General features: G+C 39.4%; 1 protein-coding gene across 1 annotated transcript in view; it reads left to right on the top strand.

Annotated features, from left to right (window-relative positions):
- The window catches only part of ppan (Brix domain-containing protein peter pan), a 31,583-nt gene extending 11,795 nt beyond the window's left edge, over window positions 1–19,788 (top strand). The window contains exons 6-9 of the mRNA XM_068344236.1: window positions 3,324–3,456; window positions 13,617–13,726; window positions 16,092–16,312; window positions 19,590–19,788. Coding sequence (XP_068200337.1) covers window positions 3,324–3,456; window positions 13,617–13,726; window positions 16,092–16,312; window positions 19,590–19,714 — 589 coding nt within the window. The 3' untranslated portion in view covers window positions 19,715–19,788. The remainder of the gene's footprint in view (window positions 1–3,323; window positions 3,457–13,616; window positions 13,727–16,091; window positions 16,313–19,589) is intronic.
- The last annotated feature ends 1,777 nt before the right edge of the window (window positions 19,789–21,565 follow it).

The following is a 21,565-nucleotide window of genomic DNA, read 5'->3' as shown; positions in this document are numbered from 1 at the left end:
CTGAGCAAAGATCTGGAAGTAATTTTAGACTCTAGGAAGCATTTTAAATGTTATAGATGCTGTCAGAGCAAAGATCTGGAGGTAATCTTAGACTCCTTGAAGCATTTTAAATGTTATATATTCTGTCTCAGCAAAGATCTGGCAGTAATTTTAGACTCCTGGAAGCGTTTTAATTGTTATAGATGCTGTCTGAGCAAAGCTTTTGGCCAATGAAGTAGAAGAGCAAGCTTGCATCACAACTACTGAAGTTATAAATCGATTTCAAAGAAGTGATCCTGCTCTTATATTCTATGTCCATGATTCTTGTTTCCTTCTTCCTCATTTTATTATCATTTTTATTATTATTATCAGCAAGCGACAACCCTAATTGGAGAAGCAAGATGCTATAAGTCCAAGGGCTCCAACAAGGAAAAATATCCCAGTAAGGAAAGGAAATAAGGAAATAAATAAATGAGGAGAACAAATTAACAATAAAGAATTCTAAAAACAGTAACAACATCAAAACAGATATGTCATATATAAATTAGAAAAAGACCTATGTCAGCCTGTTCAACATAAAAACATTTGCTGCAACTTTGAACTTTTGAATATAATGAATCCAATCCAACACTTAAATTCCTATCCTCAACCATTCCCTTCTTACCCTTTTTCTTACTTACCACTTTCACCCATTCATGATCATCCTCACTCTCAACCTGACCTTTCTTCTTTTCCTGGGTGCAGTGAAACTCTTAATCTGGAATCCTCCCCTGATTTTGCTCCTATTTTCATTCACCCAGCTGATTGCTAGCTCTGCATTGTCACAGGTCACTATTATGCTATTTTCCCTGTTGGAGCCGCTTAAAGCATCCTGCTTTTCCAACTAGGGTTGTAGCTTAGTATTTGATAATAATAATAATGATAATAATAATAACATTGTGCTCGCTCCATTACTGTTGTTACCTCCGCCAACGAAGTTGGAAGGCTGTTATGTTTTTGCCCCCTGTTTGTGTGTTTGTGAACAGCTTCCTGGGCACAGTTTTAATCCTAGAGTCATGAAACTTGCAGGGATTAACTATTATGTAAAAAAATTGGAAATGAATAATTTTTGAAGGTAAAGGTCAAGTAAAATGTCCTATTCACGTGACCGGCCACAAGTTGGACATCGTTGTCAGAGAGACTTCAAACTTGGTTCATATTTGAGTGTATGAAAATTCACGCCAATTAATACATGTTAAAGTCGAAGGTCAAGGTCGAGAAATAAGTTGCTGCGGAGGAGGTCTGTGCTCTATTGAGTGACCCTCTAGTTTATTACTGCTTCCTGTCATCTGTTTTCAGCCTTCATCATGGTGCACCCTGGTATCTGTTTTCGTTAATGCTCATAGTTCCTCTCAAATTCTGAACTCCAAGATTTTTTACTGTTTTAGACTCAGGCTTCAATTACCCTTCAGTATTTTATCTTAAAAGTATTTAGCCAAGACAATGGTTGTTTCAGCTTTGCCGATATCATACTGGTCTTGGGTATCTGTAGCTAGGAAATATACACATTACAGATACTTTGAAATTTGTGATGTTATATCAATAGAAAAAGTATATTCTATATAGGTGTCAAATGCAAGTCTCTGTTTCTGCAAGATCAGACTAAACAATGAGTGACTTGATTAACTACCAGTAACCTAAGACACGAGTGGAAGATCATGTCTGAGGCCTTTGTCATGCAGTTGACTAGTGTACCAACCGTGTGTCACACGATCGCACGTAGTTCATTTTCACCAAAGTGATGGGCCGAGAGAAGGTTGTGACTCAAAGACGGATGAAAGCGACTGAGTAAGTTTATTATAGAACACTCCTTTATATACAAAAGCTCAAAGCAGCAAGAATTTTCATGTTCAAAAACAGACACCGTTACCGATGAGAAAAACAGACATGTTTATTCAGGTTAGTTTTAGTGCGAGGGAAGAGCGAAGATAGAATCATAATATATACACAAAATGAACTATGTACGATCGTGTGACACTAGAATCATAATATATACACAAAATGAACTATGTACGATCGTGTGACACACGGTTGGTACACTAGCAGCGGTTGATATTGATAATGATGAACGTAAGAGAATGTCGAGACGTTCCCAATGTACCAAAGTCCTCTGGTCTTTTTTCTTTAAATAGACTATATTGAAGTAATGGCATTAATGTAAAGAGCTATTTCTCAGTATATGGCATGTTTCAGTCCCTGAGGAATATGCAACAGGAACCTTGAGAACTCTAATGTACATCTGCAAGTTTCTCAAGCTTTGGTGGTGTGTGGTGTTCCCCCAGTGATTGCCACACTCCAACATGTGCTGCAAACTCTCTGATTGCCGTGCAGATAAGCAACGACAAGTTTGACCTAAATGGAGGCAAAACCTTCCTTTAATTCCTGCCTGAAGGTCCTGCTTATCTTTCTTGAAGGAACTGGTAGCTAAGGCTACTTAACCCTTTTACCCCCAAAGGACGTACTGGTACGTTTCACAAAAGCCATCCCTTTACCCCCATGGACGTACCGGTACGTCCTTGCAAAAAATGCTATAAATTTTTTTTTTTTCATATTTTTGATAATTTTTTGAAAAAATTCAGGCATTTTCCAAGAGAATGAGACCAATCTGACCTCTCTATGACAAAAATTAAGGCTGTTAGAGCAATTTAAAAAAAATATACTGCAAAATGTGCTGGGAAAAAAAATGACCCCCTGGGGGTTAAGGGTTGGAAATTTCCAAATAGCCTGGGGGTTAAAGGGTTAACCTTCAGTGTCCCCAGTGCCAGTGAATCCAGTGAGGATCACAGTGCCAATGACCCTAGTAGTGACCCCAAATAAGCTATTAAGTTGATAGGTGGTTGCTGGAATCAGCCTTCCTGTACAAAATCAGGGAGACTAGCATGTTCCAGGGAAGGAAAAGAACCCAGCTGCAATTTGTTCTAATCTCAACATTACTACTTTATAAACTTCCTGTTCCATTAGTCTTCTTCTATAAATTTTATTAATCAGTTCAAAAATATGTCACAATCTTCCAATTTTTTTTTTGTGTCTTTTGTTGTTAAAGAACGGAATTGAACTTTTAAATCATTAAAATTTATACTATTATTTGTGTTTGTTTATGTTGCTAATGTTGTATTTGTGAATACTGTATTGTAAGGTGTTTAAAATAACAGTGACAGTGTTTTTTATAGTTGCTTGGAGTGTGCACTGAGAATATGTTGTTTTTTTCTGCTCTCAAGTATAAACTAGACATTGTTACTAATAGTGTTTGATTATCCATTTAATAAATTTATTCATACTTAATATGCTCTTATGTTACTTAACAGGGCAGGAATGCTGTCTGATAGCGAAGTAGAAGATGACCCCAAAGCACGCGTTACAGTTCCCGATAAAAAGTCCAAGGTCGCTCTGAAGTCGTCCGTACGCTTGAGTGAGCTTGGCCCTCGAATGACCTTGCAGGTATTATTATTATTATTACTATCCAAGCTACAACCCTAGTTGGAAAAGCAAGATGCTATAAGCCCAGGGGCTCCAACAGGGAAAAATAGCCCAGTGAGGAAAGGAAATAAGGAAATAAATAAATGAAGAGAACAAATTAACAATATATCATTCTAAAAACAGTAACAACGTCAAAACAGACATGTCACATATAAACCATTAACAACATCAAAAACAAATATGTCATAAATAAACTATAAAAGACTCATGTCCGCCTGGTCAACAAAAAAGCATTTGCTCCAACTTTGAACTTTTGAAGTTCTACTGATTCAACCACCCGATTAGGAAGATCAAGGTATTGTAGAGATTTGGTTTTGCGGAAATATTTTTTGTTGGGAATTCTCATTCGTAGGGTTTTAAAACTATAAGGTTTGTGATGCAGTTCCGGTAGGCCCTGCTGCTTCCTCCGGTGCCTTAGATGACCGCGGAGGTAGCAGCAGTAGGGGATTCAGCATTATGAAGCTTCATCTGTGTTGGATAACGGGGGAGGGTGGGCTGTGGCACCCTAGCAGTGCCAGCTGAACTCGGTTGAGTCCCTTGTCAGGCTGGGAGGAACGTAGAGAGTAGAGGTCCCCTTTTTGTTTTTGTTTCATTGTTGATGTCGGCTACCCCCCAAAATTGGGGCAAGTGCCTTGGTATACGTATGTATGTATGTACATCAGAAATATGAATACTGTCAAGACTGATTTTAATAAGTATGTCCTTGTGACGGTGGCTCATTAGATAATGTATGTTGTTTTTAACCCCTTTCTGTGTTGATGCTGAAAATTAAGGAGAGTAACGTTCCATGGTCTGTCATAGTATATATTTTGAACATAACCATGATCCATTGATTGAGATAACTGAAACAAAAGAAGGCTAATGGCTGTAGAGCTATGCTATAAGAGTATACAGTAAGGCCATTGTGTTTAATACATATCTCATTAACTAATGTAGCATACCACAATTTTGGGGACTTTCATTCACTGGAAACAAAGAGTAGAATAAAAACATTACTGGAAGCTATTCCTTTGCTTCTGACTGAGAAGGCAGTTGTTTTGATAGTGCATACTACTACCCAGTAGAACGTGAAATAACTCATCCAACGTGGTAGACTATATTTTGAGTACTGTTCCTTAAAAATATATATAATATCTAAGTGTGTATTGCTATGGCAGTAACATGACGTTATAATGTTAACCCTTTTACCCCCAGGCTATTTGGAAATATCCAACCCTTAACCCCCAGGGGGTTATTTTTTTCCCAGCACATTTTGCAGTATATTTTTTTTTAAATTGCTCTAACAGCCTTAATTTGTCATAGAGAGGTCAGGTTGGTCTCATTATCTTGGAAAATGCCTGAATTTTCTCAAAAAATTATCAAAAATATGAAAAAAAAAATTTCTATAGCATTTTTTTGCAAGGACGTACTGGTACGTCCATGGGGGTAAAGGGATGGCTTTTGTGAAACGTACCAGTACGTCCTTTGGGGGTAAAAGGGTTAAGATTTGTGGCTGGAGTACGATTGATGGATTGTATCGCAAACACAGAATAAAGGGAGAGATATGGTCTCTAAAGGCTTGAAAAAAACCCAAGAACTCAAATATTTAGATGGTTTGAACATGTGATGATGTTTGAGGAAGAGTCAATCGGAAAAGCAATAGGTATAGAAGTGGCAAGGGGGAAGACCTATAAGAGAATTCAGGAAATTGTTGCAAAAGGGGATAGATGAAGACCTAGCCCCAAGATAGAAGAGAATAGAGAGAACTTTTATCAAGTCAAACTCAGTAAATTGAAGAGTTGACAAAAAATGATGATTATTCCTTCCAATCCCACCCTCGCACTAATAATTTATTACATTATGAAGAGTACATATTTGCAATGGATTTGCAAGAGCACTTGTAATTTTATAAACTAATTGTTTTTTGTCTTTTCTAAACAAACAATATTTTATAAACGAATTGTTTTTTTGCCTTTTCTAAACAAACAATATTTTATAAACTAGTTGTTTTTTGCCCTTTCTAAACAAAGAATATTTTATAAACTAATTGTTTTTTGCCTTTTCTAAACAAACTATTTTATAAACTAATTGTTTTTTTGTCTTTTCTAAACAAACAATATTTTATAAACTAATTGTTTTTTTGTCTTTTCTAAACAAACAATATTTTATAAACTAATTGTTTTTTTGTCTTTTCTAAACAAACAATATTTTATAAACTAATTGTTTTTTGCCCTTTCTAAACAAACAATATTTAATAAACTAATTGTTTTTTGCCTTTTCTAAACAAACAATATTTTTCAATATTAAACTTACCCGATAATCATGTAGCTGTCAACTCCGTTGCCCGACAGAATTCTATGGAGGGATACGCCAGCTATCACAATACTAGAAGGGGGTGTACTTACCAGCGCCACCTGTGGCCAGGTACTCAAGTACTTCTTGTTGACACCTCCTCAATTATTCCTCTGTCGTGCTTCCGGCAAGACGTTCTGGGATACGCTTATGATCTTCGAGTTTGTTCACGGCTAATTGGTGAAGTATTCTCTCAGATTTCGGCTGTCGCTTTACTGGAAACCTTCTTATATTAGCTAGATAGCTTTTATATAGTCCTGATTAACGGTTAACGATCTTTTGCTTGATTTTGGAAACCCCTTTGGCTAACTCTTTGGATTCAAGATGTCTGACATTTCGCAAGCCCCCTCCCATAGACGATGTAGGTCTTGCAATAGGCGTATTCCGAAGGCCTCGGTAGATCCTCACACCGCTTGTTCTGACTGTAGGGACAGGCCCTGTCAGTTGGAAAATCGATGTGAGGAATGCGCCGGACTTTCGGAACTGGAATTTGTCCGTCTTTTAAAATATTCATCTAAGTTAGAGAGAGGTAGAGTTAGGAGGAGTTCTTCTCACTCTTCACTTTTTTCCTCACCTCATGATCCCCTACCTTTTCCTACCCCTGTAGTGGCTACCCCCGAACCTACTGTTTGCCCTCCGCCTGATATGTCTGTTGTTTTGCGTGCTATTCAGGCCTTAGGCGATAAAGTAGAGTCAGTGGTAAGTGACCATAAGTCTCTGATGGCCGAAGTCAAGGAACTTAAGGTCAAGAGTGCAGTGGGTGGAATTAGTGCCAGTGCTGTGACGAGTGCTAGTGTCAGTGCAGTGCCAAGTGCTAGTGTCAGTGCCAGTGTGGTGCGTGAGGATACTTCTGTGCGAGCCAGTCGTCCTCCCAGTCCGGGACCTCTTGCAAGCTCCCAAGCCCAGGGGAGAAGCAATGTCGAAGGGCATAAGGGTTCGGCAGGCCTTGTTAGGCGCACAGAAGTATCCTCGGTGGTTGCGGGCGTGTCTTCCAAAGACCGTCACTCCCACCTGCAGACGATTGAGCCCGTCTTTTTCTCGTCCGCTGATCATCTGTCAGGGAAGAAATGTTGGTCTCAGGTCTCGAGACCACTTAAACGCAGAGTCCAGTCCGCGAGTGCTCAGCCAGGTTGCAGTCATTGGCTCAGCTCTGACTCGCCTCAGTCATCTGTCGACTGCACTCCGCCCAAGAGGAGTAAGGTTCTGCCACAACAGAGCTCGACTGTTAAGGCTTTTCCTCAGCCTACTGTAGTTTCTGCCGACCCTAAGTGGACTCTACTACAGTCCATGCAAGCTCAGCTTTCGGACTTGATGCGTGAGTGTCGGGCTGAGAGTGTTGCGCCTCCGCCTCCGCCTACACTCCCTCCGCCTGCGCTCGCTCCGCCTGCGCTCGCTCCGCCTGCGCTTGCTCCGCCTGATCGCAGTACCACCTGCCAGGCGTACGATGTTGAGCCACGGTCTGAGTTTGCTGTTCCCAGTGGTGTTCAGCCTCCGCCTTCTTTAAGGCAACCTTTGCTATGGGATCAGGAGGATTATACCTCTCTTCCTCCGCCTCCCCTTGCTGCTCCACCAGTGGTGCAACACTCGGTTGAGGTACAACAACCTCTCCCGTCCATGAGTCAGTCTCCTCAGCTCTCGCTGCAGCGAGCTCAACCATCCACAAGGCAAGCTCCACTACACCTTGGCCTTGCGTCTCAGGAGCCTCAGCTTGCGAGACATTTACCTTGTTCTGCGCAGCCTCAACCTCATCACGCTCCGCTCACACCACAGGAACAGGAACTTGCTACTCCGCTTCCACCAACCGCTCAGCAAGCGCAACCCTTGGGTTCAACCACTCATGCTAGGAGTCAGCCTCCTCCACCCATGCGCCTTCCTTCTGCTTCATCTTTTATTCAGCCTTTGCAGTCTGAGCCTCAGGTTCTCCCTCAACAGTTACTTGAAGAGGAAACCACTAATATTGTTCCTACTCGTTCTGACTCTGCTGTTCAGCATTCTTGTCCGATATCTTCGCTACACTCTGGTGATGAGGCGTCTGATGATGAGGAGGCACACCTGGATCCCTCGTCAGACGTGGATGAATCCAAGCCTTCTCCACAGTCTATTGACTTTCGTAAGGTCTTGGCTCTGCTTAGGGAGGTTTATCCAGACCACTTTGTCTCTGCTATTCCCCGCTCTCCGCCATCTGAGTTTTCGCTGGGCATACAACAAGCTAAGTCCTCCTATACTAAGCTAGTCCTAGCAAGGTCCTCTAAGAGAGCATTAAGGATCTTAGGGGAGTGGCTGCAGACTAAGCAACACCTTGGCAAAACTTCTTTCATGTTCCCGCCAACTAAGCTCACTTCGAAAGCGAGCGTTTGGTATGCCACAGGAGAAGCACCAGGCTTGGGAGTACCTGCCTCTGCCCAGGCTGACTTCTCAAGTCTGGTAGACTCGCCTCGGAGAACTGCAATGAGGCGCTCTAAGGTTTGCTGGACCTTCTCAGACCTTGATCACTTACTGAAAGGACTGTTTAGAGCATTTGAGATGTTCAACTTTCTTGACTGGTGCCTGGGGGCCCTCAGCAAGAAAACCTCTCCTGCGGACAAGGATTCTGCCATGCTATTAATGTCCTGCATGGATAAGGCCATTAGGGATGGATCTGGTGAGCTTGCGTCGATGTTTGTATCAGGGGTTTTGAAGAAAAGGGAACAGCTGTGTACCTTCCTTTCCTCCAGCATTACACCTTGCCAAAGGTCACAACTCCTTTTTGCTCCGCTCTCGAAGTTCCTCTTCCCCGAAGAGCTGGTTAAGGACTTGTCTGCTGCCCTGATACAAAAGGACACACACGATCTTGTAGCCTCATCGGCTCGTAAGTCTAAGGTTGCTACCTCAGTCCCCAAGACTTATCGCTCCCCAGTGGCTGATTCCCCTGCTACGAGGTTCTTTCCGCCCTTTCGTGGTAGAACCCCCAGCCGAGGAAGCTCCCGTCCAGACTCTTACAGGAGCAAGTCCAGGAAAGGCTCCAGGACATCTAAAGGAAAAAACTGACTCTCCGCATCTCCAGACAGCAGTAGGAGCCAGACTCAAGATCTTCTGGCGAGCCTGGGAGAAGAGAGGTGCAGACGCCCAGTCTGTCAGTTGGCTGAGGAACGGTTACAGGATTCCATTCTGCCTCAAACCACCTCTGACCACATCACCCATCAACCTCTCTCCCAACTACAAAGAAGAGGACAAGAGGCTAGCATTGCACCAGGAGGTGTCGCTACTTGTGCAGAAGAAGGCAGTGGTTATAGTCCGGGACCATCAATCCCCGGGCTTCTACAACCGTCTCTTTCTTGTGGCCAAGAAGACAGGAGGTTGGAGACCGGTGCTGGACGTCAGCGCGCTCAACGCGTATGTCACCAAGCAGACGTTCACGATGGAGACGACGAAGTCGGTCTTAGCAGCGGTCAGGCAGGAGGACTGGATGGTCTCGTTGGACTTGAAAGATGCCTACTTTCACGTTCCTATTCATCCAGACTCCCAACCTTTCCTGAGATTCGTTTTTGGAAAGGTTGTCTACCAGTTCCAAGCCCTGTGTTTTGGCCTAAGCACAGCTCCTATGGTCTTTACTCATCTGATGAGGAATATAGCAAAATTCCTACACTTATCGGACATCAGAGCCTCCCTCTACTTAGACGACTGGCTGTTGAGAGCCTCCACGAGTCGTCGCTGTCTGGAGAATCTCAATTGGACTTTAGACTTAATCAGAGAACTGGGTCTATTAGTCAACATAGAAAAGTCTCAACTCATTCCCTCCCAATCCATTGTGTACCTGGGAATGGAGATTCGGAGTCAGGATTTTCGGGCTTTTCCATCGGCCCCCAGGATAAGCCAAGCCCTAGAGTGCATCATGAGCATGCTGAAGAGGAGCAGTTGCTCGGTGAGACAGTGGATGAGTCTCACAGGGACCCTTTCATCACTGGCCCTGTTCGTCGAGCTAGGGAGACTCCACCTCCGCCCTCTTCAATTCCATCTTGCAGCTCATTGGGACAAGGGTTCGACTCTCGAAGCAGTCTCTATCCCAATCACCCAAGAGATGAAGACCACTCTCCTGTGGTGGAAGCACAACCTCCTTCTCAGGGAGGGTCTATCGTTGGCTATTCAGACCCCCAATCTTCATCTCTTTTCAGATGCATCGGACTCGGGCTGGGGTGCGACCTTGAACGGACGGGAATGCTCGGGAACGTGGAACGAAGAACAAGGATTACTCCACATCAACTGCAAGGAGCTACTAGCAGTTCATTTAGCCCTGTTGAACTTCAAGTCCCTCCTGCTAGGCAAAGTGGTGGAGGTGAACTCAGACAATACCACAGCCTTGGCTTACATCTCCAAGCAAGGAGGGACCCATTCGAGGAGCCTATACGAGATCGCAAGGGACCTCCTCATTTGGTCAAGAGGTCTAAACCTCACTCTGGTCACGAGGTTCATTCAGGGCGATATGAACGTCTCAGCAGATCGCCTAAGCAGAAGGAATCAGGTCATTCCCACGGAATGGACCCTCCACAAGAGTGTGTGCAACAGACTTTGGACCTTGTGGGGTCAACCTACCATAGATCTGTTTGCCACCTCCATAACCAAGAGACTTCCGCTGTACTGTTCCCCTGTTCCAGACCCTGCAGCAGTTCATGTGGATGCTTTTCTACTGAACTGGTCCCATCTCGACCTGTACGCATTCCCACCGTTCAAGATAATAAACAAAGTTCTGCAAAAATTCATCTCGCACGAAGGGACACGGCTGACGCTGGTTGCTCCCCTTTGGCCTGCAAGAGAATGGTTCACAGAGGTACTTCAATGGCTAGTCGACATCCCCAGGACTCTACCTCTAAGAGTGGACCTTCTACGTCAACCTCACGTAGACAGGTTGCACCCAAACCTCCACGCTCTTCGGCTGACTGCCTTCAGACTGTCGAAAGATTCGCTAGAGCTAGAGGCTTTTCGAAGGAGGCAGCCAGTGCGATTGCCAGAGCGAGAAGGGTTTCCACTCGTAGAGTCTACCAGTCTAAGTGGGAGGTCTTCCGAAGCTGGTGTAGAGCCAATTCAATATCCTCTACCAATACCTCTGTGACCCAAATAGCTGACTTCCTTCTACATCTTAGGAATGAGAGATCCCTTTCAGCCCCTACGATTAAAGGGTATAGGAGTATGTTGGCTTCAGTTCTCCGCCACAGAGGTTTGGACCTTTCTTCCAACAAGGACCTTCAAGACATTCTTAAGTCTTTTGAGACGTCTAAAGAGCGTCGTCTATCCACTCCAGGCTGGAACCTAGACGTAGTCTTAAGGTTCCTTATGTCACCTAGGTTCGAACCTCTCCAGTCAGCTTCCTTCAAGGACCTTACCCTCAAGACTCTTTTTCTCGTCTGCCTTGCAACAGCTAAGAGAGTCAGTGAGGTTCATGCCTTCAGCAAGAACATTGGTTTCACAACCGAATCTGCAACATGTTCTTTTCAGCTCGGATTCCTAGCAAAGAACGAACTTCCTTCACGTCCTTGGCCTAGATCGTTTGAAATACCTAGCCTCTCCAACATGGTAGGTAACGAACTAGAGAGAGTTCTTTGCCCTGTCAGAGCTCTCAAATTTTATCTTAAGAGGTCTAAACCTCTTCGAGGACAGTCAGAAGCCTTATGGTGTGCCATCAAGAAACCTTCGAGGCCCATGTCCAAGAATGGGGTTTCGTATTATATAAGGCTTCTGATTAGAGAAGCCCACTCTCACTTAAAGGAGGAAGACCTTGCATTGCTGAAGGTAAGGACCCACGAAGTAAGAGCCGTAGCTACTTCGATGGCCTTTAATAAAAACCGTTCTCTGCAGAGCATAATGGATGCAACCTATTGGAGGAGCAAGTCAGTGTTTGCATCATTTTATCTTAAAGATGTCCAGTCTCTTTACGAGAACTGCTACACCCTGGGACCATTCGTAGCAGCGAGTGCAGTAGTAGGTGAGGGCTCAGCCACTACATTCCCTTAATCCCATAACCTTTTTTTTTAACCTTTCTCTTGAATGCTTTTATTGTTGTTTTTTATGGTTGTTACGGTAGGCTAAGAAGCCTTCCGCATCCTTTTGATTTGGCGGTTGGTCTATTCATTCTTGAGAAGCGCCTGGGTTAGAGGTTTTGTAGAGGTCCTTTAGTAGGGGTTGCAACCCCATATACTTTGGCACCTTTGGGTTGATTCAGCCTCCAAGAGGAACGCTGCGCTCAGTAAGGAAGACGAACTTAAAAAAGAGGCAGAGTAACGGTTCAATTCGACTTCCTTACCAGGTACTTATTATTTCATTGTTATTTGAGATAACTGTTATATGAAATATGGGATACTTAGCTATCCTTTAATCTTGTACACTGGTTTTCACCCACCCCCCTGGGTGTGAATCAGCTACATGATTATCGGGTAAGTTTAATATTGAAAAATGTTATTTTTATTAGTAAAATAAATTTTTGAATATACTTACCCGATAATCATGATTTAATCGACCCTCCCTTCCTCCCCATAGAGAACCAGTGGACCGAGGAATAATTGAGGAGGTGTCAACAAGAAGTACTTGAGTACCTGGCCACAGGTGGCGCTGGTAAGTACACCCCCTTCTAGTATTGTGATAGCTGGCGTATCCCTCCATAGAATTCTGTCGGGCAACGGAGTTGACAGCTACATGATTATCGGGTAAGTATATTCAAAAATTTATTTTACTAATAAAAATAACATTTTTTAAACTAATTGTTTTTTTGTCTTTTCTAAACAAACAATATTTTATAAACTAATTGTTTTTTCCCTTTTCTAAACAAACAAAATTTTATAAACTAATTGTTTTTTGCCTTTTCTAAACAAACAATATTTTATAAACTAATTGTTTTTGCCTTTTCTAAAGAAATAATATTTTATAAACTAATTGTTTTTTGCCTTTTCTAAACAAACAATATTTTGTAAACATTGTGTTTTGCCTTTTCTAAACAAACAATATTTCATAAACTAATTGTTTTTTGCCTTTTCTAAGCAAACAATATTTTATAAACTAATAGTTTTTTGCCTTTTCTAAACAAACAATATTTTATAAACTAATTGTTTTTTGCCCTTTCTAAACAAACAATATTTAATAAACTAATTGTTTTTGCCTTTTCTAAACAAACAATATTTTATAAATGATTGTTTTTTTGTCTTTTCTAAACAAACAATATTTTATAAACTAATTGTTTTTTGCCCTTTCTAAACAAACAATATTTAATAAACTAATTGTTTTTGCCTTTTCTAAACAAACAATATTTTATAAATGATTGTTTTTTTGCCTTTTCTAAACAAACAATATTTTATAAACTAATTGTTTTTTGCCCTTTCTAAACAAACAATATTTAATAAACTAATTGTTTTTTGTCTTTTCTAAACAAACAATATTTTGTAAACATTGTGTTTTGCCTTTTCTAAACAAACAATATTTTATAAACTAATTGTTTTTTGCCCTTTCTAAACAAACAATATTTTATAAACTAATTGTTTTTTGCCTTTTCTAAACAAACAGTATTTTATAAACTAATTGTTTTTTGCATTTTCTAAACAAACAATATTTTATTAAATAATTGTTTTTTGCCTTTTCTAAGCAAACAATATTTTATAAAGTAATTGTTTTTTGCCTTTTCTAAACAAACTATATTTTATAAACTAATTGTTTTTTGCCTTTTCTAAGCAAACAATATTTTATAAACTAATTGTTTTTTGCCTTTTCTAAACAAAATATTTTATAAACTAATTGTTTTTTGCCCTTCCTAAACAAACAATATTTTTCAGGTATATAAAGTGGAAAGTGGACTTCTGGAAGGTCAAGTTCTGTATCATAGTCATGTGATCAAATCTGCCGAAGAGAAGTTGATTCTAGAAGAAAATATAAGGAAGAAGAAGTAAGTTATAGTTTTCATTGTTATGTTTCTTATCATCACTAAAATTATCATCATTATCATAAGCGGCTCTTCTAGGAGAGGGACACTCCAAAATCAAACCATTGCTCTCTAATCTTGGGTAGTGCCATAGCCTCTGTACCATGGTCTTCCACTGTCTTGGGTTAGAGTTCTCTTGCTTGAGGGTACACCTGGGCACATTGTTCTATCTTATATCTTATTTCTCTTCCTCTTGTTTTGTTAAAGTTTTTGTAGTTTATAAAGTGATGTTTATTTTGATATTGTTGCTCTTCTTAAAATATTTTATTTTTCCTTGTTCCCTTTCCTCACTGAGCTATTTTCCCTGTTGGAGCCCCTGGGCTTATAGCATCCTGCTTTTCCAACTGGGGTTGTAGCTTAGCAAGTAATAATAATAATAATAATAATAATAATAATAATAATAATAATAATAATAATAATAATAATAATAAAGATTTGGACAACAGATTTACCCTTCAGGAAGGGAGACTAGAAACAAGTTTTATCTTTTCTATTTGAAGGTCTTCATCTGGGGCACCTTCCCCCTTTCCAGTAATTTCCTGGACATTATTACTGGTCATTGTTCTGCTACTTGCATATCTAATCCTATTCTGACTAACAGATGTTTAAACCATCTCTAAAACTTCCTTATTTGAAATATCATCTACCCACTGCTCTCAGTCCATGGATTTTAATGTTAGCTTTTTCAAAATATTCTTAATTGACTCATCGCATATATATATGGTAAGGAGTCATAGTTACGTACATTGTGAGTACATGGATTTTAACGTTAGTTTTTTTTTAAATATCCTTAATTAACTCATCGCATATATATACTGCAAGGAGTCATAGTTACGTACATTGTGAGTAATGGGTTAGGTTGGAAAAGTCTTTCCTTTCCTAAGATAGTATTATTTTTTGTTGGCTAATGAGATGCGTCCATTTACCAGTACAGTAGAATCTTACAACAATGGACACTGTTAGGACGAATCTTGGATATACTGGGTTAAATTCAGATAACTAGAGTAACATTCATTTAGCAAAGGTCAACGTAAAAAGCACAGAGTTCTGGGATATTTATTTACTCTATATTTAGATATATGACGGTAATAAAATCATTTTTACCTTATTTATTATTGGTATACCTTCATTATAGAAGACTTATTCAAGGAATAAATCTGGCAATGAAATCGACTTTTTTCTATGCGAGCTCGTGTGAGGATATGTAGACACACACAGCTGATCTTGCTTTGAGATAATTCTTTTACCTCATTTATCTATGTTAGTAACTCAGATTTTATGGGAAAGGAGGCTTGCTATTCAACCTCCCTTCCTTGATGATCCAAGAAAGTTCAATAAAAACCAAGCCTAGATCAGTTGGGACAGATAAAGGGAGTTAAGAATCTATGAAAGCTCAATAAAAATCAAGCTGAGATCTATTGGGACAGATAAAGGGGTTTAGGAATCTATGAAAGCTCAATAAAAATCAAGCCGAGGTCAATTGGAACAGATGAAGGGGGTTAAGAATCTAAGAAAGTTCAATAAAAACAAAGCTGAGATCTATTGGGACAGATAAAGGGGTTTAGGAATCTATGAAAGCTCAATAAAAATCAAGCTGAGATCAATTGGAACAGATGAAGGGGGTTAAGAATCTAAGAAAGTTCAATAAATATCAAGCTGAGATCAATTGGAACAGATGAGGGGGTTAAGAATCTATGAAAGCTCAATAAAAATCAAGCTGAGATCTATTGGGACAGATAAAGGGGTTTAGGAATCTATGAAAGTTCAATAAAAATCAAGCTGAGGACAATTGGAACAGATGAAGGGGGGCAAGAATCTAAGAAAGTTCAATAAATATCAAGCTGAGATCAATTGAGACAGATGAAGGGGGGCAAGAATCTAAGAAAGTTCAATAAAAACCAAGCCTAGATCAATTGGTACAGATTAAGTGGGCAGATAAGTTGAATTTGTTAGAGGTAAGAAAGCCAGGTATGTTAATTCAGAGCACCCAACGTAGGACTTCGAGATATGTATTGATCCTAAATAGCTTTCCTTTAAAGTCCTCCAACCAGATGCTTGGAAGAACTTTTACTAAAATATCTGTAGAATAAAATCAGTAAAGTAGTTTACATAGATGTGGAAGAATTGATGTTTTGTAAGGAGTAAATTTATTTATTGCATTGATTATTGTGAGTTTTTATTTCATGGAAATTATGTCATATTTATTTTATACGATATGCTTACATGCAGCTAAAACCTTAATGTTCCCTGAAGTATATGATACCTTTAAGTCTGGTAGCCATTTCTTTATACTATCCTTTTTTTTATCAACTGATTTTTTTATTTACAGGAAATTAAAGGAGAAGAGAAGGAAACAGCAAGAAGCAAATATTGAGGAGAAGAAGAAAAAGAAGGAAGATCACAAAAAGAAATGCATAGCTGGAATGGGTATGAACAAAAAGGAGGTCAAAGAAGGAGGCGATCACAGCAAGGGAGAAGAGGCTGACGACGAAGATGAAGACGACGATGCCGATTACTTCAGAAAGGAAGTTGGGGAGGAACCTGACCCAGGTGAGAATTATGTAGTTTTGGATTTAATCATTTTTTGGGGCGAGCTTTGTTTGGAGAAAGCTAATGCCTAAATCTTTGAGTCCCATTGGATGTATTCTGCGTCTGGATATTTCTACTTCTCTCAGTGCCATTGGACGTTTTTTACTTCCAGCATTTGATATTGGTTACAAGGTATTTAGGTAATACAGGTACTTTTGAGAAAGCTTTTTTACCGGATATTTGTTCCTATGTGTATACAAATATTTTTTCCTTAAGAATAGAATTAGGCTTCAGTGGCATTGAAATGGCCATTGAATTGTTAACAAAATTATTGTTTTTAGTGTCAGCTGGCATGAGGAAAAAGTCCCACCCACCTGCCTGTCATAGAATAGCCACTTTTGTCTTTGGTCACTGGGCACAGACTTGCCACTGCTTTCACTGGGCACAGACTTGCCACTGCTTTCACTGGGCACAGACTTGCCACTGCTTTCACTGGGCACAGACTTGCCACTGCTTTCACTGGGCACAGACTTGCCACTGCTTTCACGGGGCACAGACTTGCCACTGCTTTCACTGGGCACAGACTTGCCACTGCTTTCACTGGGCACAGACTTGCCACTGCTTTCACTGGGCACAGACTTGCCACTGCTTTCACTGGGCACAGACTTGCCACTGCTTTCATCTCTCGACTATTGGATTTTTCAATACATTTGCTTGGGATTAGTAATCTTTTTTGTGAGCATCCTCATTTGTAAGCAGAAGCAGCTCATCTAAAGGTGAGCGTATGGTAAGGTATCTTTTGTTACTATGGATTGCATACCCATAGGAAGAAAATTAACTTCATCATACACTTACCTTTAGGTGCGCTTCGGCTTTCAAGCGAGAGCTCTCACAAAAAAAGTTTTATGTACCTTTCAGAAGGGATGGCTGTAAGCAGCAACAGCCCACCCTCTTCTCACTTTATGGCAGTTTCTCTGCTACCTTGCACTGACAGTGATCCCCAGAAGTTGATTCCTGTGTTGTAATGTCAAGTGTAGTGGTTTGTGTTGCATTGGTAGAAGCTCTTGTAGCTTTATCTTCAGAGCAATCAAGGTGTCTTTATTGGTCACCCAGACTGTGATTTCTATGTGAAGCAAGAATGGTTGGAAAGGGAAAGAGTTCTCCCTCTTCTATTTCTTTTATTATTATTATTATTATTATTATTATTATTATTATTATTATTATTATTATTACTAGCCAAGCTACAACCCTAGTTGGTAAAGCAAGTTGATATAAGCCCAAGGGCTCCAACAGGGAAAAATAGCCCAGTGAGGAAAGGAAATAAGGAAATAAATAAATGATGAGAACAAATTAATAATAAATCATTCTACAAACAGTAACAACATCAAAACAAATATGTCATATATAAACTATAAAAAGACTTGTCAGCCTGTTCAGCATAAAAACATTTGCTGCAACTTTGAACTTTTGAAGTTCTACTGATTCAACTACCTGATTAGGAAGATCATTCCACGACTTGGTCTTCCTTGAGAAGACAATGAAAAATATGGTGTGTGGGAGGGCTTTCCGCAGTTTCTTGGGACTATTAGTGATCACTCTCCTCCTTAAGGAGATAGTGTCTGGTACTTATGGGGTCAGTCAAGCAAGGGTAAGGCGAGGTTTCAGTTACCACTGTTGCACCGGGAGAAAGGGAGCGGTCCTGCTCGGATCGAACATCAACACCGTAGGCCGGTAGAGGGTAAAGTGTACAGTATGCGTTAACCTTTCTTGTTCCTATCACAATGTGGAGGATTTTCCTAATCTTGGTGTGCATTCTACAACTGTTAACCCTTTTACCCCCAGGCTATTTGGACATTTCCAACCCTTAACCCCCAAGGGGTTATTTTTTTCCCTGCACATTTTGCAGTATATTTTTTTTTTAATTGCTCTAAAAGCCTTAATTTTTGTCATAGAGAGATCAGGTTGGTCTCATTCTCTTGGCAAAGGCCTGAATTTTCTCAAAAAATTATCAAAAATATGAAAAAAAAATATTTTTATAGCATTTTTTTGCAAGGACGTACCGGTACGTCCATGGGGGTAAAGGGATGGCTTTTGTGAAACGTACCAGTACGTCCTTTGGGGGTAAAAGGGTTAAATGCCAATCTGACATCTGATACTAGTGAATTACACAATGGAGCACCTTTCCACAGACTATATCTGCCAAGAAAAAACTCCTCCATCCTCCTGGCAAGGGGGAGGGGGGGTCGATGACTGACCAAACCATTCCGATACTAACTGTCATTAACCAATTAATTACCTCTACCAGTGAAGTTGAAAGGAGGTTATGTTTTTTACCCTGTTTGTGTGTACAGTATTTAATTTGTGTGAGTTTGTTTGTTTGTGAACAGCTTCCTAGCCACAATTTTAATTGTAGAGTAATGAACCTTGCAAGGATTAACTGTTATGTAAAATGCTGTAAATGATTAAATTTTGGAAGGTCATGGTCAAGCAAAATGTGCAATTCACATAATCAGTCATGAGTTTAGACATCATTGTTACAGACTTCAAACTTGGTTCATATTTGAGTGTGTGAAAATCCACACCAATTAATACATGTTGAGATAAAAGGTCAAGGTCGAGAAATAAGCTGTCGCGGCGGAGGTCTGCATTTTACTGAGTGCCTCTTTGGTTTTTTTTTAATGATTTAATGGCTGTTCCAATGCAGCTGAAGACATCCCTAATTTAAAAGACCTAGGTTTGTTTAGCTAGGAAAATCTACAACTTATTTTTTTTAATTTTTGATGATTAAGTCAAAAGATTTCATCTTGCTTTTATGAGTTTTTAAATATTGCCATTTCTGGAACTTTAAGGTTCTCTTTGGATGATGAATACATTATAGTATGCTGGAAATGCTCAAATTTCACAGTCATATTAATGTTCTCATAATACTTGAATCTCAGTTTCAAATCTTCTTAAAAGTAACATTAATTGTTTTACTGTATACAGTGTTATCATGTCTCTTTGATCTTCAGATAACCTGTATGATCTGTTTTAATGATGAATACATTTATTGATACTTTAATATAGATTTTACTGTGTTGATATAATTGACCATTTATGTTATAAGTTTTATTAAAATCACCAAATTTGGTAATTTTTAATATCCAGCCAGATATGACTTTGACGGCTTGATTCAGAACTATCTCCAAAATACTATGAAATTTGATATAATGTAATACATAACTGTATATCATTTATTCAAGTGTTGTTTATGATAATTTTTATATCATCTCTTAATGTCTCTTCCGTTTCATTTTAGATTTCTTCTCTAAGAAACGTAAGCGAGTCGGAAAACCTGGCTTTCCAGCGAAGAAAATTAAAAGGGACTTCAAGGATATCAAGAAGGCGCAGAAGGAGCGAAAGAAGAAACAGAAATTTGAATGAGAAGTGTTGATGGACAATTTTCCATCAGGATTTGTACATGTAAGGAAAGCAAATTAATAAAGTAATCAATAGAATATTTTGACATTTGTTGATGCTAAGTTGGGAAGCGTTTTTTAGTGGAAGCAAGGCATAGTTTACTATACAGTGTTGTTATTTATTCTACCATTTTATTATATGACAGATAGAATATACAGGTGGGCAAAGTTTACCTGCTGAATACAGTATTACATTTTGTGTACTGCTCTTTAAAACAAAAGTAACAGTATTAACCCTTTTACCCCCAAAGGACGTACTGGTATGTTTCACAAAACCCATCCCTTTACCCCCATGGACGTACTGGTACGTCCTGGCAAAAAACTGCTATAAGATTTTTTTTTTTCATATTTTTGATAATTTTTTGAGAAAATTCAGGCATTTTCCAAGAGAATGAGACCATCCTGACCTCTCTATGACAAAAATTAAGGCTGTTAGAGCAATTTAAAAATAATATACTGCAAAATGTGCTGGGAAAAAAATAACCCCTGGGGGTTAAGGGTTGGAAATTTCCAAATAGCCTGGGGGTAAAAGGGTTAAGCATGAAGGAATACAACTACCATTTAGCAATTTTGGAAATGTTTTCTGATGATTGGTGACTAAACTTGATGACGAATTGCAAAGGTTTGGCCACACCAAAGACTTCATTTAAGACTACTAAATTACAATATTGAAGTTTGAAAATGGTTTCCTTGCAATTTACTTATGCTGTAGAGTTTAGGTTGGCACGGTGTTCTCTTAAAAGAAAATCATGAGTGGAATAAAAGAATTCTTAAATCCTCCTCTAAGGTACGTATCTTTTAAGTGATGAATGTATTCTCTCTCTCTCTCTCTCTCTCTCTCTCTCTCTCTCTCTCTCTCTCTCTCTCTCTCTCTCTCTCTCTTTAACTCCACCCACGTATCTAGGGGCAGTTCAAAGATATTTATAATTGACTTAGTTTTAGATGGAGGCTCAAATATTTTCCATGTTTTTATTAATTCTTTTGTTTTATATTAAGTGACCTTACAGTGGTGATAAAATACATGTGATTGGAAAATAGATTTATCCTACTTTTTCATGCCCCAAAAACATCTCTTAAAACTCAATTGTTCTTTAAGGAAGAATATTTAATATAAGTTATTGTATTGTCCAAACTTTGGTACATCATAATGAGTATAGTTTTGTTCTTAATTTTTAGACTTAGTTTAATTGAAAAAAAAATAATGTGATTCAATTTTCAAATCATAAAATATAGTTGTTTCTACACGAATGCAAACTTAAGAGTATAATTACAGCTTCGCTGTCATACGGCTGTTAGAATTTTTATGTGTATCGGTTTCTGGGATTACTACCCTTCGCCAGCACACTTGAGACATCATTTAGACATTAGCTGCTGAGGTGCACAGACCTTAAAGGTCGTTCATGAATGGCAGAGGCAAGCAGGACAATGCCCTAGATTCTGCCCTTTTATATATATACACATGATCACTGCACAAACCCCCTCTGCACCCAAGCTATGAACTGGAATCAGGGCCGGATTTAGAGGGGGCCAAAGAGGGCACCTGCCCAGGGGCCTCCACATTTTAGGGGGCCTCAATAAAAGGACCCAAGCTTAAATAATTTTTAATTTCAGTAAATATATAAGGAATAAAAGTTTTTATGTCAGGAATAAAACAAAATTGTGGATATAAATGATTTATCTTCTTTCATGAAATTGCTTTTCATAATCTCTTTATACTCGAGTGTACAGTCAGGAGAGGTTATTTTGCACATGGGATTAAGATGACAAAAATTCATGACTGGCAGGACCGGCAATGATGATTTCCCGGTGGAGCTTA

The sequence above is a fragment of the Palaemon carinicauda genome, chromosome 20, assembly GCF_036898095.1.
Source record: "Palaemon carinicauda isolate YSFRI2023 chromosome 20, ASM3689809v2, whole genome shotgun sequence".
Lineage (NCBI taxonomy): Eukaryota > Metazoa > Arthropoda > Malacostraca > Decapoda > Palaemonidae > Palaemon > Palaemon carinicauda.
This window is presented reverse-complemented; position numbering and strand designations above follow the sequence as displayed.